The sequence below is a fragment of the Stegastes partitus genome, unplaced genomic scaffold (genome assembly GCF_000690725.1).
Source record: "Stegastes partitus isolate 25-593 unplaced genomic scaffold, Stegastes_partitus-1.0.2 Scaffold1338, whole genome shotgun sequence".
Taxonomy (NCBI): Eukaryota; Metazoa; Chordata; class Actinopteri; family Pomacentridae; genus Stegastes; species Stegastes partitus.
This window is the reverse complement of record NW_007579069.1, coordinates 76,309-99,550: the sequence shown is the minus strand read 5'-3', so window position 1 is coordinate 99,550 and position 23,242 is coordinate 76,309. Positions and strand designations below refer to the sequence as shown.

General features: G+C 42.9%; 1 protein-coding gene across 3 annotated transcripts in view; it reads left to right on the top strand.

Moving 5' to 3' along the window:
- Positions 1–23,242, top strand: part of sik3 (SIK family kinase 3) — a 36,539-nt gene that overhangs the window by 4,527 nt on the left and 8,770 nt on the right. The window contains exons 2-17 of one of the 3 annotated variants that reach the window (XM_008298677.1): positions 8,008–8,124; positions 8,757–8,820; positions 9,995–10,156; positions 10,344–10,468; positions 10,627–10,750; positions 11,580–11,698; positions 14,429–14,539; positions 14,630–14,764; positions 15,326–15,406; positions 16,019–16,128; positions 16,594–16,750; positions 16,865–17,014; positions 17,107–17,180; positions 18,151–18,285; positions 19,518–19,659; positions 23,006–23,125. In XM_008298677.1, coding sequence (XP_008296899.1) covers positions 8,008–8,124; positions 8,757–8,820; positions 9,995–10,156; positions 10,344–10,468; positions 10,627–10,750; positions 11,580–11,698; positions 14,429–14,539; positions 14,630–14,764; positions 15,326–15,406; positions 16,019–16,128; positions 16,594–16,750; positions 16,865–17,014; positions 17,107–17,180; positions 18,151–18,285; positions 19,518–19,659; positions 23,006–23,125 — 1,926 coding nt within the window. The remainder of the gene's footprint in view (positions 1–8,007; positions 8,125–8,756; positions 8,821–9,994; positions 10,157–10,343; positions 10,469–10,626; positions 10,751–11,579; positions 11,699–14,428; positions 14,540–14,629; positions 14,765–15,325; positions 15,407–16,018; positions 16,129–16,593; positions 16,751–16,864; positions 17,015–17,106; positions 17,181–18,150; positions 18,286–19,517; positions 19,660–23,005; positions 23,126–23,242) is intronic. The other 2 variants (XM_008298679.1, XM_008298678.1) reach the window with 2 other exon arrangements.

The window sequence follows — 23,242 nt, the reverse complement described above, 5'->3', positions numbered from 1 at the left end:
ATAATCTCTATTAATATTTTGCTTTTTATCTCCGGTAATGTGTTAGATGTGTTAATTTTCTTTGTGTTGTTAATCATGCTTGATAATAGTGAATGTGCAGGCCTGCCATCGTACGTACGTGTAGTATCTTGACAAAGGATGTATGGTCAGTGCCCTTGTGTGACCTCTGTAAAGACCAAGTCAACACACACATTTAAAAAGCCTTTCGTCTTTCTGTTACTGCAACAAGGTGAGCTGTGGGCACAAGAAGACTGTGGCAGTTAAAAATCACAACTCTGTGCCATCATCATCATCATCCACAGCGCTGCTTGTTGTCAGAGGCGACTGTGTTGTCAAGGTTCCTAGTTGGAGAAAGGTCGCTCCATTGAAGTCTTACTGGTTTCCATGGTTTCACTCCTGATGATGGTGGTGCCAGACCCCAACCACCAATTTTCAATGGAAATGACTCGCCATTGGCTGAGCTCATTATCTGTCATGAACACAGCATTTTTTTTTTATTGTGTGCTGTTTTCAGGTGCCTTTAGGGTTCCCTCCACAGCGTTTCAGACAGGCTGGGACCTCGGCTTCTCTTTGTCACTGAAATGATTGCCTCGTGTTATGATTGGTAAATGGCACCGTGTGGCGTGTCCTGACCTGTATGTTGGTGGGGAAGCAGACTTTTCCCCTGTTCTTCTGTCCTCTTTTTCCTGTGTTCTCCCCCTTTCCTCCCAAGTGTTTTTGGTAAGAAAAGGACAAGCAAGAGGAAGAGGGCAGGCAGGATGGCAAGCGTTAGGTAACAGGCCTAATGTACTGTGTAACAATTTCACTCACTCCTTCAGACACACTCACACACGGCTCTCCAACATACAGCAGTCCCTCGCTGTTTCTCAAAGACACACACACACACACATTCCCAAATGTGATTTCATTTGGGTGAGTAATATGACAAAGGCTGGGTTTCTGCTTGACTTATCTTCCTGCCCTCTAGTCGTCTTCTGCAGTAGTATGACTCTACAGCCATCCGGCTTCAAAAGGGAGGGGAGAACACAGAGCAGACTTAGTGTGTGTCTCTGTTACGTGACGTGATGGAGGGCAGCGTAGGCTTCATCAGATATCCTTGTATTGTGCCCCTGTGTTCATTTTGACACCCGATGTTGACTTAATTTAAATCTTTTGATCTAAATGTGTTTTGGTTTTTGTTACAATTTAGTAATTTGAGCTTTAGCTTTAATAAACAAAGTCTTTATAGTCTAGTTTTCATCGGTTATATTTTGTTTCTATTTGTTATTTTTAATTTTGAGCTGGTGGCCATCTTTGTGTACGGTTACCCTGGTTACAGGTGTTGTTCTTGTCTGTCACGAGACGAATGGAAATAGCTCGGTGTTCACGTCGTTCTGCTCTGCTGTGTTACAACAGCCGGACTCCCACCAGTAAACTCAGTTCACGTTATCATTTCCAAACTCTGTTTTATCTCTTTTTCACCATGCTAACCTAGCATTAGCATCGCCAGTGCTCTCCGCTGAACAGCAGCTTCTTCAGAACGGAACATTCGCCCACTTGTTCTCTAAAATCCTGTTTACTGTTTCTGCTAACAGGGAGATTGTAAAACAGTGATGTTTTTTATTTCGTGAACGTCTGGAGCACAATGTACATGTCGCTAACTAAACTGATTAATTTCTTCTGGTGCCAAGATATGCAACTGAAAGTGAAATTACCTTTACACTCACATCAATAGAAAACGTTTCACTGCTTTAACGTACTAGCAAACTGTATGAATGCTACCGCCTACGTGTTGGTAGTTTCAACTGTTTTGTTGCTGCTTCTTTTCTTATTCTCCTTGTAGTTCGTGGATAACTAGAGTTTGCTTGTTTCTTCTAAAGACTGGTAACATTACTATGAAATAACATTATTGAGAGACACATTGTTACATGTTACTAAATGCGAGGTGTCTCCAGGAGGCAAATGACTAAATCTACTTCTGAATGAATGCTAATTGGAGCATCAGAGGAGATTTTTACAAGTCAGGAAAGAAGCACTCGTTAATTTGTCTATCAGTCCATCTTGAACATTTTTGTAAAGTTTTCATTTGTAGACAAAAAATCTAAAAGAGTCCATCATAGTTTATGTTGCTAAAGTAGTTTTTGTTTAGTTTTTTGTTGTCGTTTTTATTGGTCAAACAACCCCTTGTCCGTGTACTGATGCCAGCAGTTGTGTTCATGTATGTTTTCAGTCTGTGGCAGCTAAAACTCCCAACTCTGTGCCATCGTTGTGTAGCGCTGCTCGTCGTTGCTAATGCTCTTAAGAGAGGAAAGGTCGCTTCAGTGAAGCCTTGCATTGTTTCCATAGCAAAGGTAGAAATATAGTTGATATTCATTGTTGAATAATCAGATTATTGTCTCAGTTTATCATTTAAACTGTAAAAAAAAAAGCCCAGTACAACTTTTTGGAGCTTGATGACCCTCTAATCAAAACACAATGGTATTTATTTACAGTTATTAACTTGTTGGATTAACAAAAAAGTTGCTCAACAGTTTTCTTTTAATTTCCAAATTGATTAATTGACAAGGAACTGCAGCAGTAATGAGAGCGTTTGGTGTAATGGTGGTATGATGCGATGGTGGAGGACAAGATCACAGAACCCGCAACTGCAAGACAGGACATACAGAAGTTCTAGCAAGCAGTGGAGGAAGTGTTGCGCAAACAAACTGAATTTTTATATTTAGGGTTTGCTCTGTGTTGAACTTCAAGAGACTGCAAGGTAGCATGTTATGAAGTTACTTTAAGCTAGACAGTTTACCAATATGACTGTTTGTCCTTGTGCATCTTAAAGCATATTTGGATATGTGCCTATCCTTATTTTTAGCCATATATAGATATGTTCGCCTTGTTTTAAAGGCAGGGCCAAACTAGAACTGCTGGTTTCTTCTTTGTAGCACTGTCAAAAAGGGAATGTGCATCATGCAGAGTGATGGTGTGTCATGAGCCAACTCCTGTCTGGAGCATGTGTAATTCCAGTTCCTGCCTCTTCTCCAGACTCTTCGAGAAAGAGTTTTATTTTCATCCATTGTTGAATTAGTCAGTATGCTTTATAAATGAAATGATAATTAAGTTCTGGTTATCATGACGGCAACAAATGCACCTAGTTGTCGAGCGTTTCCCAACGTACCTGGCTGTTAACAGGTTTGTGTTCATAGTTGCCTATTACTACTCTTGATTATGTCTGCATGCCTCTCAGAATTTACTCACCATAAAGTGGGTGCTGTGCTACGCAAGAAGAAAAAGAAACTGCAAAACTGGCAGATGAACGTGTGATGTCCAGTTTTTCTGCACTCTAGCATGTCCCTCGTCTTGTACTTTCAGCTTAACGCGCTCAACTGAGTCATTTCCACACATTAACTCATACAGAGCACACAAGTGGAACACCTCTGAAAAGCATTGTGCTGACTCATAGCGCCTGTACCATCACCGTGTGCACGCGCAAAGTACAGTCATACAGTGGTGCAATTTACGCTGACCTGCCGTGACCTTATCATCTTGTGTGTGTGTGACACTGGGATGTCTTTCTCACTTTATATGTTCACACAACAGAGCCATAATTTTCCCTTCACACCTAGCGGCTTTTAGACGAGGTTTACCGACGGCAGTGGATGGCATGTTTTCGACTTGAACAGAGGTGCACGTATGCGTTCGTGTGTCTCCCTCTCATGTTGATATGGGTTAAGCCTGCGCGTTACGCCCTCTGTGGGTGTTGTAATCTGTCTCCTGTTGATGAAGGTTAACCTCATGCATTATATCACCATACCACTGTGTGTGAACACAGATGAGAATGCAAGATGCACTTTCTCCAGCTTCCCACTGCAGACGTTACACCATAGACCCAGTTCTCTGTTTAGAATCATGGTTGAGTCATGGATGGATGTTTTCAGAGGGAAGATTGTAGCCCTAAACAATGCTGGAAGGAAAACCATCTACCAAATGTTATTTACCTTTACATGCTATATAATTCCTTTTTATCTCTGTTATTATTTTCAATACAAACTGTATCTAAAAATATGCATGAAATGTATGATTTCAATCATTTGTGTTGGGATAAAATGTTTTTTTTAATGGTCAGTAATTCACTAAATATGAGATATTTTGATTGTAAAGCCTCCACTGAGTCGCTGGTTTATCATGTACTAATTTATGTGTTTCTGTTAAATTGCATTGTAGTTTACTGAAAGATGATGATCTATCCAGTTTTTTTTTGTCTGCAGGGGAACCTGCTGTTTTTAAAGAGCATGTTTAGTCAGAGTTAGTCAGATGTATTGGAGATTTGCTGTTGTGTGTAACTGATGAGGACGAGGGTATCTCATGACTCGTTCTATCACTTTGGAAATCAGTATTTGTAGTCGTTCAACCGGCTATACTTTTCGGTGGAATGAAATGCATCTCATAGAGAAAGGAGGCGCAATATCATGTAAAAAATAACATCACATATTTGCAGACAGTCTCCCCAGGGACACATTAATTGTGTTGAATTGGGCTTGTACACTTGAAAGTGTTTCAGAAAGCAAGTGAGCAGCAAATGGAAAAAGAACCCTAGGTGGACACGTGCGATGCCCAGCTCCAGCGTGGCATAGATCATGCCCTTATCTGACACATCGTGATAAACACGATAAGTCAGCGCCATGTCTTTCTAAAATAAATATTTTTACAGTGTTAAGTGCTAACCGGTGACATTTCCCTGTTACAGAAGAGCAGCAAACACTTGGGCATGAGGGCAGCCATGTTGCACAATAAACACGTCGTCACACAGTGCACCTTGAGATGTACAGTACAATACATGCATTGTGGTGTGTTGATACAGCAGTGACAGTTCCAGTCAGCCAGCTCATTTTCGTGCCCGTGATAAGTTGTACCACGTTGATGCAGGTTGACATTTAAGTGTTCCTGTGTCATTAACTTGTGTATAAGCTCCTAACAAGCTCCAAGTAATCCTGGTCCTACTGACCTCTATATGGTAGGTGAATTGTTGTTGTTCAATTGGAAATCACAGGAAACCTATGTGATATATCGTTCCAATAGAAATGCCATTGTGAATAGAGAGAGACCTATTGATGCCATTTCGAGCTTTAGGCCAAGTCTTACAGTTTGCATTCACTTTGTATTTCCTTGACATATTGCAGGGTTTCTCCAAGTGCAGCAAAGTGAATATGGAACGCCTTACTCGTAATAAAGAAAAAGAAGTGATTACATTTTCCTGAAATATCATAAGAAACTTCATCTTGCACTACATACCACAGCAACGACCATGTATTTAGTGAGAGGCTTGATGAAACACGGCAAAGTATGTGCGGCACAGCCGGTGGCAATGATGGATTAATTGCAGTGTACACTTTCTGTGCAGTAATACTTTCGAACAGCATGTCACATTTTATGGAAAAAAAAAACCTGTAGATATAAAACTGGATTTACCTGTAGTTGTAATTTAGGAGAAAAAAAACATGACATGGTAACACATAAGAAGTGTAAAAGGTTAAATAATAAAAGGTCAGATACGTAGAGCAGAACCACCTTCACAGAGGCAAATTGTTATTAAGTGTTTGACAAAACCTGAACTGCTACCGATTTAAAATATGGACCTTGAGTACTTTGTAGGGAAGAAAATGAAGTGTGTTTTCTCCTGCTGTGGTTTGTGGTGATGCTGGCATGAAACTCGTGGGGAAGCATACATGGATTGTTCTTCACACTTTTATTTCCCATTTACATTCCTCAATTTTCTGCTAAGGATGTGTATTTTATTTTAAAATCTTGTTTTGTTGCTCTCAGCTGTGGTTATTTCTCATGTAATGTGAAGCTAGAGTAGCTGTGTGTGCTATGTACTGTAAAGTAAATAGTCCAGACTCCTCTGCTGGGCACCAGCTGCTCTGACATGGTGCTGTGTTGAGGTCACTGTCTTGTGATCAGAGGGGCTATGTGACACTTCATCTCGTTGCAACTGGCCTCTCAGGAGTGTGGGTGTGTGAACCCAGATCTTTTGACGGAAAATTCCACAGTGGTGGAAGCCAGCTTACAGCAGACTGAATAACTTCAGGTACACGCTCCAGTCACAACACATTTCCTTGAACTTGGCTGGAAGTGAAGCTGGAAACCCAACTTTTGAGATGTACACTTGTTACATGTTTTTTTTTGTGGCGTACAGCTTAATCAGGCAGCATCACCATGGGTCAGCTCGGACCCTGCCTGTTAGCAAGTTGTCATTTCATATTACTTCTGTCAGTGGACTGCCATAATACCAACCGTCCTGTCTCTGTACGGAGAGAAATGCGGCAGTCAAGTGACCAACATGTTAAAACTGAAATGTTTGCAGCTGTATAGTGCCAGTGTACTCCTGCCTAGCCCAGATGTTTCTTTGTTTCTGTTTTGCCATTTTTCCACTGAACAGACCCCCAGTCTCAAGGTTTTATATTCAGGCATACATCACGCCTTTGCATAATTGTAATTGTAGCTCAGCTTCCCCGATTTCACAAGTCTCACTGCCCCCAAAGTGGGAATAATGTGTATGTGTAGATGTCGGCATCCGTTTGAGTGTGGGAGTGTTCGTGTGATCCAGATGTCCTGTTGGTACCCTCCAGAAGATGCAAAGGGGAGCAATTACGTCAATGAAACTGGATGAACGCCATTTCCAAGAATAGGTTCCTACGACTTAAAATACCACATACACACATTCCACACAGCTGCATACGTACGCTGATAAACGTACACGGCCAGGGTTGTTTGTGTTAATGATGTTCGGTGCGTTTCGCTGTTTTTAAGATTTCAGCAGCGGTTACAAATAGAACAGTGTTTGTGTGGGGCGGGTTAGCAACAGCTAAAGCCTGGGCGGCACACTCTCATACTTTATAAAGAAACTTACAGGGTGAGTTAAAACCTAGAAATGGCACAGTTCATCAAATACACAGTGTCGGACCTCAATGTTGCCGACCTGACATATGTTAATGTCAATAACTATTTGTAGGGAAGACTTGAAGCGAATCATTGCACGTGTTTTCCACAAATTATACCATACCCTTGAAGGCAAACTACATACGCACACACTGAGCTGGACTAATGTCACTGTTGCTGCTCTGTGCTCTCCGAGGAGTCCCCTGTTCGCTCTTCCTTACTTCCTTTTCCCGTCTGTAACAGGACGTTGGCCTTGTCGGGCTTCAAATGCCCTCATCTTCTTCATGTCTGTTATCAGGAAAGGGAGAGCTCAGGATGGCACTCCACAGAATTTGACGGATGAGATGCTGTTTGTGTGTGTGAGTGTCTGTGTGTGTGTGCGTGCTTTTCATTTTTTTCTGTCCTCGCTCCTCTATTTTTGGCAGAAGCTGTGTTTTGGGACATCCCCATTAGCTTCGCTTGATTAAGTCATTAAAGTCATCTACCCATTCCTAACTGGCAGAGCAAAGCTCCTGTCACACGCCATCACAGTCCACACTGCTGGAGCTTTTGTTGAGGGCTCACAAGTTACGCAAGAGTTGTGTCCGCACTCGAAGGTCAGAGTGTAGGTCAGGCTACCCAAACAAGCCGGCATTCAGAGAAAACACTGTTTGACAACACAGTTCTGCTAATCATTACCTCAAGAAGTGCCAATTTCTTCCTTTTAGCTCGGCCAATGGCACGCAGTAATTTGTGTTTCGTACTTATTTTGTGCTAATAGGTTGACTCCCAGGTCATTTTAGATTGAGTCTGTCTGACTCACCCTCTCCGTCGCTCCTTTGCTGGTTATTTTCGTGGCACGTTACTCTGCTTTGATTATTGTGTCATCACAGGGCCACTGAGACTGTGCCCCTGATTTGTTGCCTGTAATCTAAGTTTCAGCTAAATGCCATTATTTTGAACGTATTGTGTGCATCACCAGCTGAAAAGCTGGTAAACATATTGCCTGGTTTAAGATGAATTCTTTCCTGTTTTGTCTCCTGACCCTTTACAATCTTTCCTTTTCTGCCATCATTCATCCTTATCACTCCCGGCATCCTTTTCTTGTCTCTCTGTCTCCAGGTGGCGATAAAAATAGTGGATAAGACCCAGCTGGACGATGAGAACCTGAAAAAGATCTTCAGAGAGGTGCAAATCATGAAGTTGCTGAAGCACCCCCACATCATCCGCCTCTACCAGGTACACACTCGCTCTCACCCACAACAGAGCCGATAACACACACCGCTCAGATCCTATACCCGAGACCTGTGGCCCTATACGAGAAGAAAAAAATAAAATGTGTTGGTTTAGCAGAATCTGACGTTACCTGCCATTGGCTTTTGGGTCAGCTGCACTTGAAGATTGAATTATAAAATGTACCTGGAAAAATGTCAGTTTGTTACCGTGGGAAGTCTGGGGCACTGCCCAGTATAACCACAGTCTTCTGTCCAAGAACTTCGCTCTGGTGAGACTCGGTGATAGAAACTGAGAAGTGACAGTTTCCTATTTGTTTTCGTCACCCAAGCCTTTCCAGGTGTATGGGGATTCTAACACCAGACCAATCCAGCGTCTTGCTGAAACAGCCACCAGCAGTTTAAACATATTCCAGTCAATTTGCCATTAAAAACTTAATCCTGACATTCTCACACATGCATAGATTGAACACGGCACTGAAGTACATGACAGTTTTTGTTCTATTTAAATCCTCCTTGTTTGTATGCCAAGCAATGCTTACTCATTCTGTTGTGTAACTGGTGAGCCGCCCATCACTAGAAGTTGGCCTGTCAGAGGGTCTGTAGGTCCTCGTTGTTATCATTTGTTTATGTCTTCAGGTGATGGAGACGGAGAGGATGATCTATCTGGTAACGGAGTACGCTAGTGGTGGAGAGATATTCGGTAAGGGAGTTCCCAACTACTGCCTCAATGCAGATGGTCTTTGTCATTCCCTCTGCTTTTTGTTGTATGACTCTGATTCCTCTTGATTTTTTAACTTGGACAAAAACAGCTTTCTTTAAAAGATAACAATTTTTAAAAAAAAATCTAATTAATATTTTGGTTATGATGGGGTTTAGTTACTTTTTTTTTAACCCAATATCATTGGATTCTTACCATGTTCACTATTGCATTACAATATAGTATTTTTTCTGCTTTGCTGAACACAGTACGGTTGCTTCTTTTGTCTCAAATGTCACAAGTGGAAAAAATTTGAGTGGAATCAATTCTCTAAATTCCTTTTTCTTTTTTTTTTTTTAAATCCTCTGAACCCTAAGCAGTCACATTTTCACTTTAGGGATGTCACTGTAGGTGTCACCAAGAATAGAAAGAATTGGTAGCTCCACATACTGTACATATTTATTCTAATTATATTCTATATTATTAACCATTTTTATTTTAACAAGCTCTGCACAATAGGCGTTTTTCACACTCTGTACTTTATCTCCAGGGAGATGTTTCACCATGCTGAATGTATCCTCAAACAACTTGCTCTCTAATCTGTTTTCATACTTGTCTTTAATCTGCTCCGTGCCAGCACAACCCTACATGTTTATCACGTGGCTGTTGGTCACTACTAAGCCACTAATGGCTTCTCAGCTGCACCGAGCAGTGAAGATTTTTTTTTTTTTTTTTTTTTTACACAATCCGGGGCACATGGATTGTTTTTGGTTTACATTAAACATCTTTTCAGCTTAGATTTGGTTAATTTTGTTGACAACATAATTTATTGATTGGGAATTTGAAAATTCCACAATTCTTTCAGTTTTTATATTTTGTGGCTGATAAATTGTGTGATTTTTTTAGGTTTATTTTGTTTGGTTAGTTTTGCTGGTGGATTTTAAGGTTCAGAGGGTTAAAAAAAAATCACCTCTCCACTTCTTGTTAATGATAAATGTTGTGATGAATCCAAACAGAATCCAGAACTTTGCCAATTTTACTCTTACCTAGTCATTCTCTTGGCAATAAATGTGATGAAACCTGGAGCGCACAGTCTCTTTTCTGAACGCAGCAGATGCACTGCGTTTGACTTCCTCTGATCTTTAGATCCCTGAACTGTGTGTGTGTATGTCTATAGACCACCTGGTGGCTCACGGGCGTATGGCAGAGAAGGACGCCAGGAAGAAGTTCAAGCAGATTGTGGCAGCAGTCCATTTCTGTCACTGCCGCAACATCGTCCACAGAGACTTGAAGGCTGAGAATCTGCTACTGGACCACAACCTCAACATCAAAATCGCAGGTGCGTGTTTGTGTGTGTGTGTGCGTGTGCGTGTGCGTGAATGGGTGGGTAACTTAATTTGGAGGTTTTGGGCTGTCTTGGTGAGTGGGTGTAGGCAAGTGCCAGCATGTGCTTATGGAGCATTTTCCTTGTTTGAATCAGTTTACTGTGCGACGAGATTAAATCAACGTCTTCCCTGCGTTGTCAGATTTTGGCTTCAGCAACCTGTTTTCTCGAGGCCAGCTGTTGAAGACATGGTGTGGCAGCCCTCCCTATGCCGCACCAGAGCTTTTTGAGGGCAAGGAGTATGATGGACCTAAAGTAGATATATGGGTGAGTTGACTTACACATGCTGGGTGGCTTCACTTTCCACCAACAAAGATTTTAAAAAGTAGTTTTTCTGAGGAGCTCTGGAGTAAATTATTATTATATTGTTTGTGAAGCCCATGTTTTCCAGTGATGTACTCATAGCTTGTGTTTTGTCTGTACAGAGCTTAGGTGTGGTGTTATACGTGCTGGTGTGTGGCGCACTGCCCTTTGACGGCAGCACTCTACAAAATCTGCGAGCGCGTGTCCTCAGTGGAAAGTTTCGCATCCCTTTCTTCATGTCCACAGGTAAGACTCCAGTTAGCTCCTTTTCCATTTAACAGCAACCGTTCAAGCCTCAGTTTATGTCCTGGAAGTGAAAAGATTAGAAACGGGACCATCAAACACAAATGGAAACTGGCTGGTTTGGTGTTAACAGTGCAGTTGTTTTAGCTGCTTCTTGATCATTTTACCGTCCCTAAGATTTGCCAAAGTCACTGTCCGAGTTAGCAGCACATCTTCATGACAATCACATGTAGAGAGAAGGTAAAAACTGTGTGGATTTTTTTAATTGTTTAATCTCACTGGACCACCAGGGCAGTGGCCAAGTGTGGGCTTTGTTTTTTTTTTTTTTTCTTTAAACAGGAGCCTATGCTAGCGTTAGACTCAGTAAGGTCGGGTCCAGTGTAACTTACTCAGGACAAGGTGCTTACTGGCTGCGCTTTGTTGACCTGAGGCACACTGTATGCTTTGTCAATATTCAGCCTCCTTGTTGGTTTTTCCAACACATCCAGAGTGTTTTGCAAACTGCTTTTTGCTACCGTTGGTCTCTCTTGCTTTTTGTGTGCTCTTGTAATAGTTATATTTTCAACGCTCATTATTAGCTTCTCTGTAATGTAGCTCATTGTTGACATTCTCTCTCCATAATGAAACTAAAATCTGTTTCTTATGATCTCCAAACATATGAATTCAGTTGCTTAGATTTTTATATCCAATTAAAGATAGCTCGTCTACTTGAAACATCTTTGGTCAGGGGCATGTTTAAATATAATGCACGAATATTGAATACACTGGATTTGAGTTTCGAGTTTTGTCATCTCGCATTTGAATGTACCTGTATGTTTGTGTGCTATTGCAGACTGTGAGTACTTGATCAGACACATGCTAGTGCTGGAGCCCAGCAGACGGTTGACTATGGAGCAGATCTGTAAGAACAAGTGGATGAGACAAGGAGACCCAGACCCAGACTTCGACAGGGTGAGACCTCTTCAGAAGTACTCAGCAAAACAATCTAAGGCCTTGTCCACACGTAGCAGGGTTTTTGTAAAACCGAATATCCTCCCCTCTCCGTCTAGAAAAAAAAACGTACACACCAGCTCGTTTAAAGAAAAAGAATTCATCCACACCTAACCGCATAGGTGCGTTGTTAAGCACATTCATATTCTACGTGAGGATGTAAGAACTCTGACGACAGGAGTGACGACCAGGACATACGGAAATTGTCACGCCGTTCCTCTTGGAGCACGTTTTCCGTCTCAAAGTTCTCCCACCAGCTGGCAGTGCGTCCCGGTGTGACCCAAAACCGGCGTCTGTGTCTTTGACAGAGAACATGCCTCGGACGTTGAATGGTAAAGTGGCGGAACATAACCGTCCTTAACGCCGTCCTTCGCCTGTGTTCTTGTACGTGGAGCGGTATCTGGGCCTGAACCAGAGACAACGCCAACACAGTTTTGAGGGCGTCCACGCTGTTTCCGAATGTAAACGTGGTACGCGTATGTGATGTAAAGAACTTATTTTGTTGCAGGCAGTGACGTTTTGAAGCCTAAAACCCCGGTTATTGATGTCCATATGCAGACGCATAAACAGAGGGTTCTTCACTTTGGTCGGAGGTTTTTGAAAGAATCGCCACATCGTAGAAAAATATCTTGGTTTTGTGAGATACCCTGTTATGTCTGGACAAGGCCTAAGTCTAAAACGAAATGTTCCTCTTGCTGCCTGGTAATTGTGTTCCTCCTGTGCTGTTCATTGTCCCTTTTTGCTACTACAAGTAGAATTTATAATTTTTCTTTCTTTCTTCATTTATTTTTTGGATAGCTTTAGTCTGCATTGTTCTCACAGAAGGTTCCCTGCCCTGCAGTGCCTGCTGTATGTGCTACTTCAGCAAGATATTGTTCCTGCCCAATAACCTGGTTACCACTAAGGATGTCGAACCATTAATCAGTGATTGGTTACTGACCGTTAACAATCAATAGTGCTTTGACAAGATGCGTTGTATCTGTGAACATGTTGACGTGTGCAGTCATTTGGCCCGTAGGGACCTGGCTCTTTCAATATTGTTAACAGTTACAGCAAAAGTTGCCGATGGGGCTGAAGGATTTGAGGAAAACATCCAATTGCGTTTATTTTCTGACCGATGTTAAAATCAAGAGTTTAATCTTTGGGTCGACATTCTGCATGACATATATCATAGCTTACAATTTTAGCATTTTACTTATCTAATTATATTTTGATTTTCAATCAATTATATGTTCAGCCCTCGTTTTCGAAGTGTGCTCATTCACTTTCTAATGAAGAGTTAGACAAAAAGAAGTGATGCCCCTCTAGTGTCTGTCTGCTAAATAGGTTTCATTTAGCCACCGGCTAACTTAACTAAATTACCAGCACCTCTAAAGTGTACTGACAAATATTTCTGTAGTCCCTTAAAAAAAACCAAAGCGCAAAAGCAACAGTTTGTGCATCACACCTAAGCCTGCCTCAACAAAAAGCCAATAAGCACATTTCCTAAAATGTCAAACTACTCATTAACAGGGGCGACTGATGAAAATGTTTGTTGGGGGGCGCAGTCTGCAAATGACCTTTTATTTTTTTTAAACTAGAAATTAGAATATGAGTAGCATCAGGCACAATTGTTTACAGGAATACAAACTATCTACCTCTGGAGGATATTCTAATCATAATCTGATTTAACATTATTAAGACTGACCAGAACTACATTTCAAAACCATCCATCAAGCTTTCATCAGTATTTACAGGATCTGTACAAACTCAAAACACACAACATAAATAATGAAAAAACACTATTCAGGGCTCCAGACGAACTCTTTCACTGGTAGCACCAGTACGACACACCTTCTCATTTTGTTGCACCTCCCACCCGGTCAAAGGCAGAACATATGACTTGCTGAACATTTTCTTATCGATAGACTCTGTGATGTACTGATGCTACCTGAACGCCCCACATAGCAGGCTGCGGTAGCTGCTGTTTGGTGGCTGTGGTGCTCTGACAGCGGCCAAAAATTACTTTAAAAATAATAAACTAGGGCGTTCTCATGTCAGATTTGTCTGAGGTTAAACCCAGTTAAATGTATTCTACACGCAGTCTTTTCTATGAGCGGTCTTTTCTCCATTGACGGCAGGCTGATGCACTGAGCCGTCAGTCAGTCGCTGTGATCTAGTAGCAGAGGAGGGGAACGGCCGTGACGGGTCAGAAAGCACAGTCGTGAGAATGACAAAGGACAGTTTTGATATCCAACCACAGAAGACAAGAGCAAATCAAAAGAAAATTTATTGGCTAACAGCAAAAGTGGGCGGGTCCGGGACGCACCGAGCTGCGCCCCGTGAGAAAATCTGCAGCTGCCAATCAGAGCCCGGGCCGAGGTCACATGATCACGAAAAGTTTTTTGAGCTACAGACACACTGATGTGGCCACGCCCGCATCCAGGAAGTGTAGAATTAGTAAACACTAATATTAAATCTGTTAATAATACAAATATTGTTAATAATACAAATATTGTTAATATACAAAAATAATATGAAGATTTTGATTAATTTAGGGATTTTTTGTTATAATTAATTCAAATGTAATTTTACATTTGAGAACTCCTTTTTACCTGGTCATTAGTGGTGGGGCGGCGCCCCTGCGCCCTGTATTATGCATCCACCACTGCTCATTAACCTAACTTGTGCCCTGTTTGTCCTTCCTTCCAGTTGATAGCAGAGTGTGAGCAAGTGAAGACAGAACGGGAGATAGAGCTCATCAATGAGCAGGTGCTCATAGCCATGTCTGAGATGGGCTTGGACCGAGAGCGCACACTTCAGGTTGGACACGATATGGAGCTGTGTTTCAGTTTTCAGCTATGCCTTTTGCTATAAGTCATCTTTACAACTATCCTTCTCTTTCCTCTGCAGTCCCTACAAACCGATGCATATGATCACTACAGTGCCATCTACAGTCTGCTGGCTGACCGCCTCAAGAAACACAAGACCCTGCGTGTTGCTCCACCCACACCGCGCTCCATTAGCTATCCTCTAAACGCTGTACAGGTGATTTATTTTCCCTTAATGTTGTCGTGATATGTAAATGATTTTACAGTCAGGGTTAAGTTTGGCACAGTTTAATAGTTTTGTTGATAATTTGGCCGATTTGGCAAATTTTAACTGTGAACATGGTTCCTAGAGATCACAACATTATCTCAACATTCCCTGAAGTTCATAGAAAGATCATGTCTGCATAATATACTTTGAATTCATTTCATGTATAAAATACTTCTTTGTGAATATACTTTATTTAAATTAGAAGCTTCTTCATTGGTATTGAGTTCAAAGAACAGTTGATTTGTTTAAGGCACCTTTGAAGTGATTTGCATTCGCACGTTTTGCATTAAAGAAGTACTAAAGGGCTTTGAAGACGGCAGGATTTCAGCTAACTTTCATCAGTAGAACCCACAGTGGTCATCGAGTCTGTTTACCAAATGGAGCTGATTGGCTTTAACCCATATCCATCAATCCCACTGCTCTAAGAAGATTGTTAGAAAATTAGAGCAGCCTTTACATGAGCCGTGTGTGTGTGTGTGTGTGTGTGTGTGTGTGTGTGTGTGTGTCCAGCAGACAGACCCACAAGGTAATCCCGTTAGCATGACCGTTCCCCACGTCCAGCTCATCAACCCAGAGAACCAGATTGTTGAGGTGAGTCAACAATGGAGTCCACTTGGTTGCGTCAGCCTGTCAGCGGGTGGCCAGCAGTCAGGGTCATCACGCCTGATAAGCAAGCTTTAAGCAGTCAGGACTTTTGTTCATGGATCCCAATCACAGCTCTAACCCCAGCTGCAGTTAACTTTAGCGTTTGACTGATAAAAAAAATGTTCTTTACTCCCTTAAGATATCAACAAATCGCTGCAACACTTCCTTGTTGTTTAAATCAGTCACACCATGAGTATCCAGTTTTATGTTTTTGATGATTTGCCTGCTTGTACTCACTGACTGCCTGTCCAGTTTTTATGGTTTATTACTATTGTTTACTACTCTAGAGTAGCCTGGGATCCGTCTCATAGACTGTTATCTGTCACAACCGATCACACATGCGTACACACAGAGGCTGTGACTCACAAACGCTGTGAAACACAAGAATGTGTCCGGTCACTGCACTGCAGCAGGGATTTTAATGGAAGAGCGTAGCTTTAAAGCATGTGTTTTAGTTCTGGATTAAAATGTGAATTTTCTTTTCATGTTTCTACTAGCATTCATCACAACCTAACAAAGGGCACTTGAAATGACCAAATGTGTGTATTTATTGTTTAGCCTGATGGCAGCATGGCCCTGGACAGTGATGAAGGAGAAGAGCCATCTCCTGAGGCCATGGCGCGCTACCTTTCAATGAGGCGGCACACTGTGGGGGTACCAGACCAAAGGTAACACAGACACCACTACATTATTAGCTGCTAGTTATTATTACTTTTGTGTGACTGTAAATCTGTGACTTTTGGCAGTTGGATTATCTTTTTTTTTTTTTTTTTTTAAATCTGAGGTGAGGATTGAATTTACGCTTGTTTTTCATTCATATTATCTGATGCGAAAGACTGCGGCACAGTTGAGTTCATGGAATGCCGCACACAGAACCTGTAAAGGCTGTTTCTGCCAACTACGGAGCGAGTTCGACCGCCGTGTCAAGTCTGAAAGCAATCAAGCGGAATAGCTGCTAGTTATTTATAGCTTATTACAAAAATCTGTGGGAGATCACACGTCGGAAGTGTTTATTGGAGGGTGTGTTCATACAGGAATGGTGGAGTGTGACTTATCTGTCCTACGTAAGACTTGGCCGAGTATATGAGCTTCTTTCTAGCACCTAAACATAAACAACTCTCTTTCCCCCACAGGACAGAGATGCAGGAGGACCTCCAGAAACTGCCACCGGGTTTCCCTCGTGGTGCGTTGCCCCAGCCCCCCTTTCCCCCACTTGCCCCCACTATGGGCCAAATGCACACACTTATGCCCACTCAGAGCCTGCAGCCCACGCAGCAGCTGGAGTACAAGGTACAGTCATTTGGGTTAAATTTAAGTTGGTATTAGAAGGTTTCTGGAAGCCGTCAGTTTCCTGTACTTCATTTTCCACTTTACTCTGACCTCGTGTGGCCACTGATCTTCCAGGAGCAATCGTTGCTGCAGCCACCGACACTGCAGCTGCTCAACGGCATGGGGCCTCTGGGCCGAAGAGCTTCCGACGGCGGGGCCAACATTCAACTACACGCTCAGCTCCTAAAGAGGCCCCGAGGGCCCTCGCCGCTAGTTGCCAGCCCGGTGAGAGTCTAGGTTTTGAACGTGTACAACTTGTGCATTTTGTCCTGGTGTGCTGATCTAGCAGTGACCTGTAAATTGTTTGCCTCTCTCAGCATCCTATTCCTGCAGTAGCTCCGGTGGATGAGGAGGGTTCAGATGGAGAGCCAGACCAAGAGGCCGTACAGAGGTAACCCACGGTGATGGTTTTTGGTGATGGGCTATACTGTACAGAGGTGCTGTCTCAACTGGATACTGTGGAAGTCCTGTAACCTGTGACTACAGGTCATTTGGTTCTGTATTAGAACTGAGTTAAGGATTTGGATAAGCTAATTTCAAAGCCAAATTTTAGCCAAATGTTAGAGTAGGTGAGTAGGACTTACACAACAAATCCCAGAGTCATGCACTCGAGATTTGTTGGCATGTTTATGAAATAATTTGGATTAGTAGTTATCCAAAATGAGAGTTATGGGACAGGAGTTGAAATTCGACCATTGTAAGAGTAGGCAGGAGGCTGGTATATGGAGATGGGGTGTTGGAGAAGTCCAGGTTCGGTCTTCCCAGCTGGTCCCCTTCAGACAGCACATCTGTAGACTTCGCTGGTGTCCTGGGTTGCTGGGAGTGAGTGCCTCTAGGCTGCTCTGCTTTTTCCCCACGGGAGGTGGCCACTCTGCTGTGGTGCTTATCCCATCTTTTCTCCTCTTTCCATCGCGCAAGTGCCTTCTGCCACAGTTCCAAACTGAACCTGCCACCAAACACAGCCCTCCTATCTCTCAAAACTCTTTGGCCAAGAGCTTCTATATCTCTCTCATTTCACTAAGTGCCAAATTATTCTCTGGACCTTTTCACTCTTTCTCTCACAGCTTTGCTAACTCTGAAGCTTGCAAAACCAATGACTACAAACTGTAACCAGTCGAATCATTAAATTGGACGCTGGGGGTTGTGGGATACCCGTAAGCTATAACCTCCATCTGTGGTGTAATTTTATTTTATGCTTTCTGATTGGCTAAGATGATATGAATGATGGCACCTATTGGCAGAGGTGGGAAGGGGCGGGCCTTCCCCCCCCATTTCCATTAGCCAATGAGGACAGAGAGCTGACCAGCGCTGCTTCCTGTCTCCCACCCTCACCCCCGTCCTCCCCCCTCCCTGCGGCCCAGGTACCTGGCGAACCGCCACAAGCGGCACACGACGCACGCGCTCACGAGCACATCGCATGGCGAGCCCTCGGCAGAGTCACAGCGGCCCCAGGGCCCCCGCCAGAGGGTGGGCTGGGCCCCCGACACACACACCCGGTGAGGGGACACGCCCACTCCGAGCTGTATATGCACAATCACACTCACACACAAACTCTCACACATTAGCTAAGGGGCCTATCAAGCCTGACTCTGTCTTTATCACGCTCTCACACAAATACTCACGTGCACACACACACCGTATCTCACACACTCATGCCGATGAAGGCCTTGCACCAGGTGAAGGTTGTGTTCCCTCCAGTGAGGGAGGGTATTTTCTGTTTAGTAGTGGAGTTCGTGGCACAGGGCAAACGTAACTCCACATTACCAGTAAACCGGGACTCAAATTACGAATGTTTCCTCCCCACAAACCTGGAATGAGCAGGTATGTGATGGGTTCACTCCCAAGATTTAGCAGACCACAAAGCTAAATCACCACCTTTGTGTGTTGTCTCTCCTTTTACTGCCATATTTTTGTGTTTTAGTGTTGTCATTGAAGTAAATTTAGTTGTTGTCCCTTGTAAGTATCAGTTTCTTCCTACTCAGTTTAGAAAGTCTTCTGGGAGACTGGGTGTGCTCTTTTTTGATTGTGATTTTTGTTGTTTGGAGACAGAAGGCAGCCTGAACCTGTCGTTTAAGCGGGTTGTTAAAGAATGCTTGCTCTGCTGAGCTACAGGTCATAAGTTCAACTAGAGGCTGGATATGTGATCATGGGGCTCTCTTTGGCAAATCGATTCTGTGATCAGTTTTTGTGATGGGAAATGCATTTCTTGATGAAGATGACAGCTGCGCAATCTGGTCTCGTTAAATAAGCAATATATGCTAACCAGTAATTTAGTTTTCATTGCAACATGACAGCATGGTGTATTTGTAAGTTGTGGAAGAGCTGAACAGTAGAAAGATCTTTAATGTCATATATTAGCAGTGTTGCCCTTAGATGAACTTCCATTAACAGTGGTACGTATATAAGGCAACCTTTCACTTGCATGACTTGCAGGATGTATGAAATTGGTTAAATAATGAATGTGACAGGAGTTGTTGGCATTTTATTTGTGTAAATTTTGGGTCTTGATGTTTTCTGCACATTTACTGCATCACTGTCTTGAACTTTTACCCTGTTGTGCGGGTTTGAAGGGCTCATGCTTCTCATGTGTCTGTTTCTGTGTCTCATCTGTGTCCGTGTGACTGAACGTGTGCGTCAATGTGTGTGTTATCTGTCATGTTGTGTCTTTGTGTGCGCGTGTCTTTGTGTACACTCTTGTTTGTGTCTGCTCCCTGTTGTCCCCTTTCAGATCCAGCTATAAGGACTGTAACACCCTTCATCTCCCCATGGAGCGCTTCTCGCCTGTCAGACGGTTCTCTGACGGCGCCGCCACCATCCAAGCCTTCAAGGCTCATCTAGAGAACAGCAGCCTCATTAAGCAACTCAAGCAGGTACGTCGCTCTACTTAAAATCAGGTGGATATCGGGGTAAACTTAAGCTGCGTCCACATTAATACGTTGTAATAAGTCCTGTTAGATTTACAGGTAGCATCCACACTGATTCAGCATTTTAGAACCTCGGAAACAGACTTTAGGAAACAATGGTGCAGGTTCTCATGTTCGCCTTCTGATTGGGTCCATGTCGTCACCACATGACGTTCCCTAGTTTGTCACGCATCTGTCGTGTGACCTGAACAGAACCAACATGTCAGCCTAGACCACCAGTAAAAAACAAATGGGCGCTGCGACAGCTCACCTGGTTGAGCTGGCATCCTCTGTACAGGGGCTGAAGTCCCCGACACAGTGGTCGTGAGTTCGAGTCCTGCTCATGACCCTTTGCTGCAAGTCCTTCCCCCATTCTTCTCCTCTACTTTTCTGTCTTCACTGTGCTATCAAATAAAGGCAAAAAGGGCAAAAAAATAACTTTTAAAAACAACAACAACAAAACAAATAACAGGTGCTGCATACCTAGTTGTCTATGCTAGTAACTGTTACGGAAATCTGGTGTTTTAATTTCTGCCCCCTCCAGTCTTTTCAGCTGCTCATAGGTGCTTACAAACAGTGATGCAACACATTAGGCTCTCAAGGCAAGCAGTGCAAACATAGTGATACAAATGGGAATGGGAAATACAAACAGAGATGCCTGGCACTGCAAATCAGTGCTTTACGAGCACAAGGAAACTCGCAGATGCAGCAGATCGCCCAGGAGCTGTCACTCACTAGATGTGAACACTGTAATGACCCACCCCCACCCCTGACTGGCTGACTCACGCTCTCTCCTCGGTCTCGACTACCATTTCACTGCACAACACAAACTGTCAAGCTACAGTAAGATGCTAATGAAGACAAACCTGAATTTGGCTGGTGAACTTGACATGTTTTAGTCCCGTGCTTATCACTTGTGGTTTTTTCCCCCCACTAATTTCTGGTCGCAGTATTTTGAAAACAGCGTGCAGTTGATCTAAAGAAGCTTCGGGCCAGTATTCATCTGTAACTAAATGCCGGCCATCAGGAGCTCCTAAAGCCTCAGTATCACGCATCAGGTCTTCTCCTGTGAACAGAATGGGGATGATAGGCTGAGGCTAGAGCTGGGGTTAACAAGGTGAGAGATGAAACGGGGTAACAGCATCACATGAGAAAATTCTATGTGCTGCAGTGCAAGCAGCACACTGTTTACAGAAGATTAAATTAGTCTGTAAAGAGGATGTATAATTGAGCGATTGTGTGGTGAGACCAGAGGACAAACTTTTCTTACATAGGAGCATTAGAGCAGCAAAATATCATGTCAGCAAAGTAACAACAATTAAACATTTTATATTGGGCTGTCAGAGACTGTAGCATTAGGAAAAGTCCCATATTTACATGCTAACAGCACTTTAAGACTAACTTTACAGGAGCATCACTTTTTTTCTTTTAGTGTACCAGAACATTATTTTGTTGCATTCAGATTTCTTTGCTGCGCTTTCTGCTTCTTCCCCCCAGTGTAAACCATGGTCTCTCGGAGGTGATCTCCACTTATGCTGACCGTAACTAATGATAAAGAAACAAAACAAACGTGTAATAAGCTGACCTCTTCAGCTCCTCTCCCACAGGAGAATGGAAAACAAATTGCTTGAAAGTACACATGCATGCAGCAGCAGGGACTAGTGTTGGGTGTAGACTTGAGTGGTCAGCTGTGGATTAATAATTTACGTGGGGCTACTGGCCTTTCCCCTCGAAATGACATAATCCACAGACCCCACCCCAACCCAAAGGTGACCTGATGCCCCACAGGATTTTGTGTTGTCATGTTAAATGATGGGTTAATACTGTGTGACAGCAGGAAACAGCAAGCCCCTGTTATTTGGCAAACAAATGTACACAGTATTACCAGATTTTATTAACACCAACGAAATGCATAAAGGACTTCGAAACATCCAGAAAGACAAATTTTGTGATTCACGACAGTCTCTAATATCAGCTATTAAAACCACCAAAACTGCAGTGACTCAATCGTGCGGGCCAGCCACAAACTTAGCGAAACACCTGTGAGTCAAGGCGCTGGTAACGGTAGCACAGTTTAATAGAGCAGCTGATGGGGAGCTCACAGTGTCCGGAGCATCAGAAAGGATAATCAGCTGCATTAGAGCAGACGATCGTGATTTAAAAGTGGATGGAGGGAAAATAACAACAACAATGCTGCACATACAGAGACCGATGATGCTGCGATAAGCGAAAGTGTTTAGTCACACTCTGAAACCTTGTCATGTATACAGACTTGCTGTTTATCAACCCTATAATTCATACCATATTATAAAAGATTTGTAATATCTATGCAAGAGATGTTGATACGCCACCAGTTATCGCTGTTCTGTACTTTTCACTGTAATAGAAAAGATAGCTCAGTAAAATACAAGTGTCAAAAAAGAAACGTAACATCCAAAGACGGGTTTTACTTCTGATTTGGGACATGACAATAGTCGTACGTTAAGATTCGTACGTGATCATTCCCTCCAGATGTTCGTCGTCCTCTTTTGCTTTAGGAATTAAATCATGTTCGAGCATTCTTTTTAAACACTGACACCGTTTCATCCGACACGCAGCGTTCTGACTTAGTTTCTTAAGATGAGACCAAACTGAGTCTCTGACCTGCGAAAACCACAAGCCGCTTCTCGAGACATCACATCATCCACCGTGACCCTGCAGTGAGATTACCTCACCCGGTCGGAGGCGTAGGTAGGGGAGAGGATAATGAACATATTCGCAGTGGGTGCCTCATCTTAGGCGTGCACCAGCATGCTGGGATTATCATCACCCTCGAGTGCCAGGCAGGTTAATAAGGTTAGAGGAAAAACACACGTGACCGGTGCCCCAGAACCCCTGAAAAAACACAGTTTTGACTACGAAGAGTATGTAGATGGTACAATTAGAAACAAATATGTCAGAGTAAGTCTCGCATGAAGAAGGAAATTGGTTAAAGCTTGTATTCTGAAAAAATAAGTTCCTTTAGCATTTACAGCTCAATTAGCTTCATGTAGTAAATATAAGTATCTTTACCCAACGAATTAAATTGTGTTATCGCACCTATGTTGTTTCTGCCTTTTGATGAGCTTTAAGATTACAAATGGTGCTGAACTTGGTTCCGCTGGGATTTGTAACGTAGATGAAAGTATTGCCTCTGAACACTAAACACCGTGAGCTAATTACACAAAGCAGATGGTTTGCTTTTCTTTTCTTTTTTTTTTTTTTTTACGGGTAATTACTTTCTTTGTTCACATGATTATTAAATATTTGGAGTGCATATCTGTGTGTCCAACAGGAGTGCGAGCAGCTCCAGAAAATGTACGCTGCCCAGCAGGATGAGCGCCTCCTGGAGCACACCCAGCAACAGCATATCCTGTACCAGCAAGAGCAACAAATCCTCCACCAGCAAATCCAGGTATGTGAAGCTGACAAGAGCGTGCAGGAAATTTGCATTACAAGCCGAAACTACACTCTCCATCCATCGTGGTCGCAGAAAGCAACATCATGTAGGAACAGCACCTTTTCTTCAGTG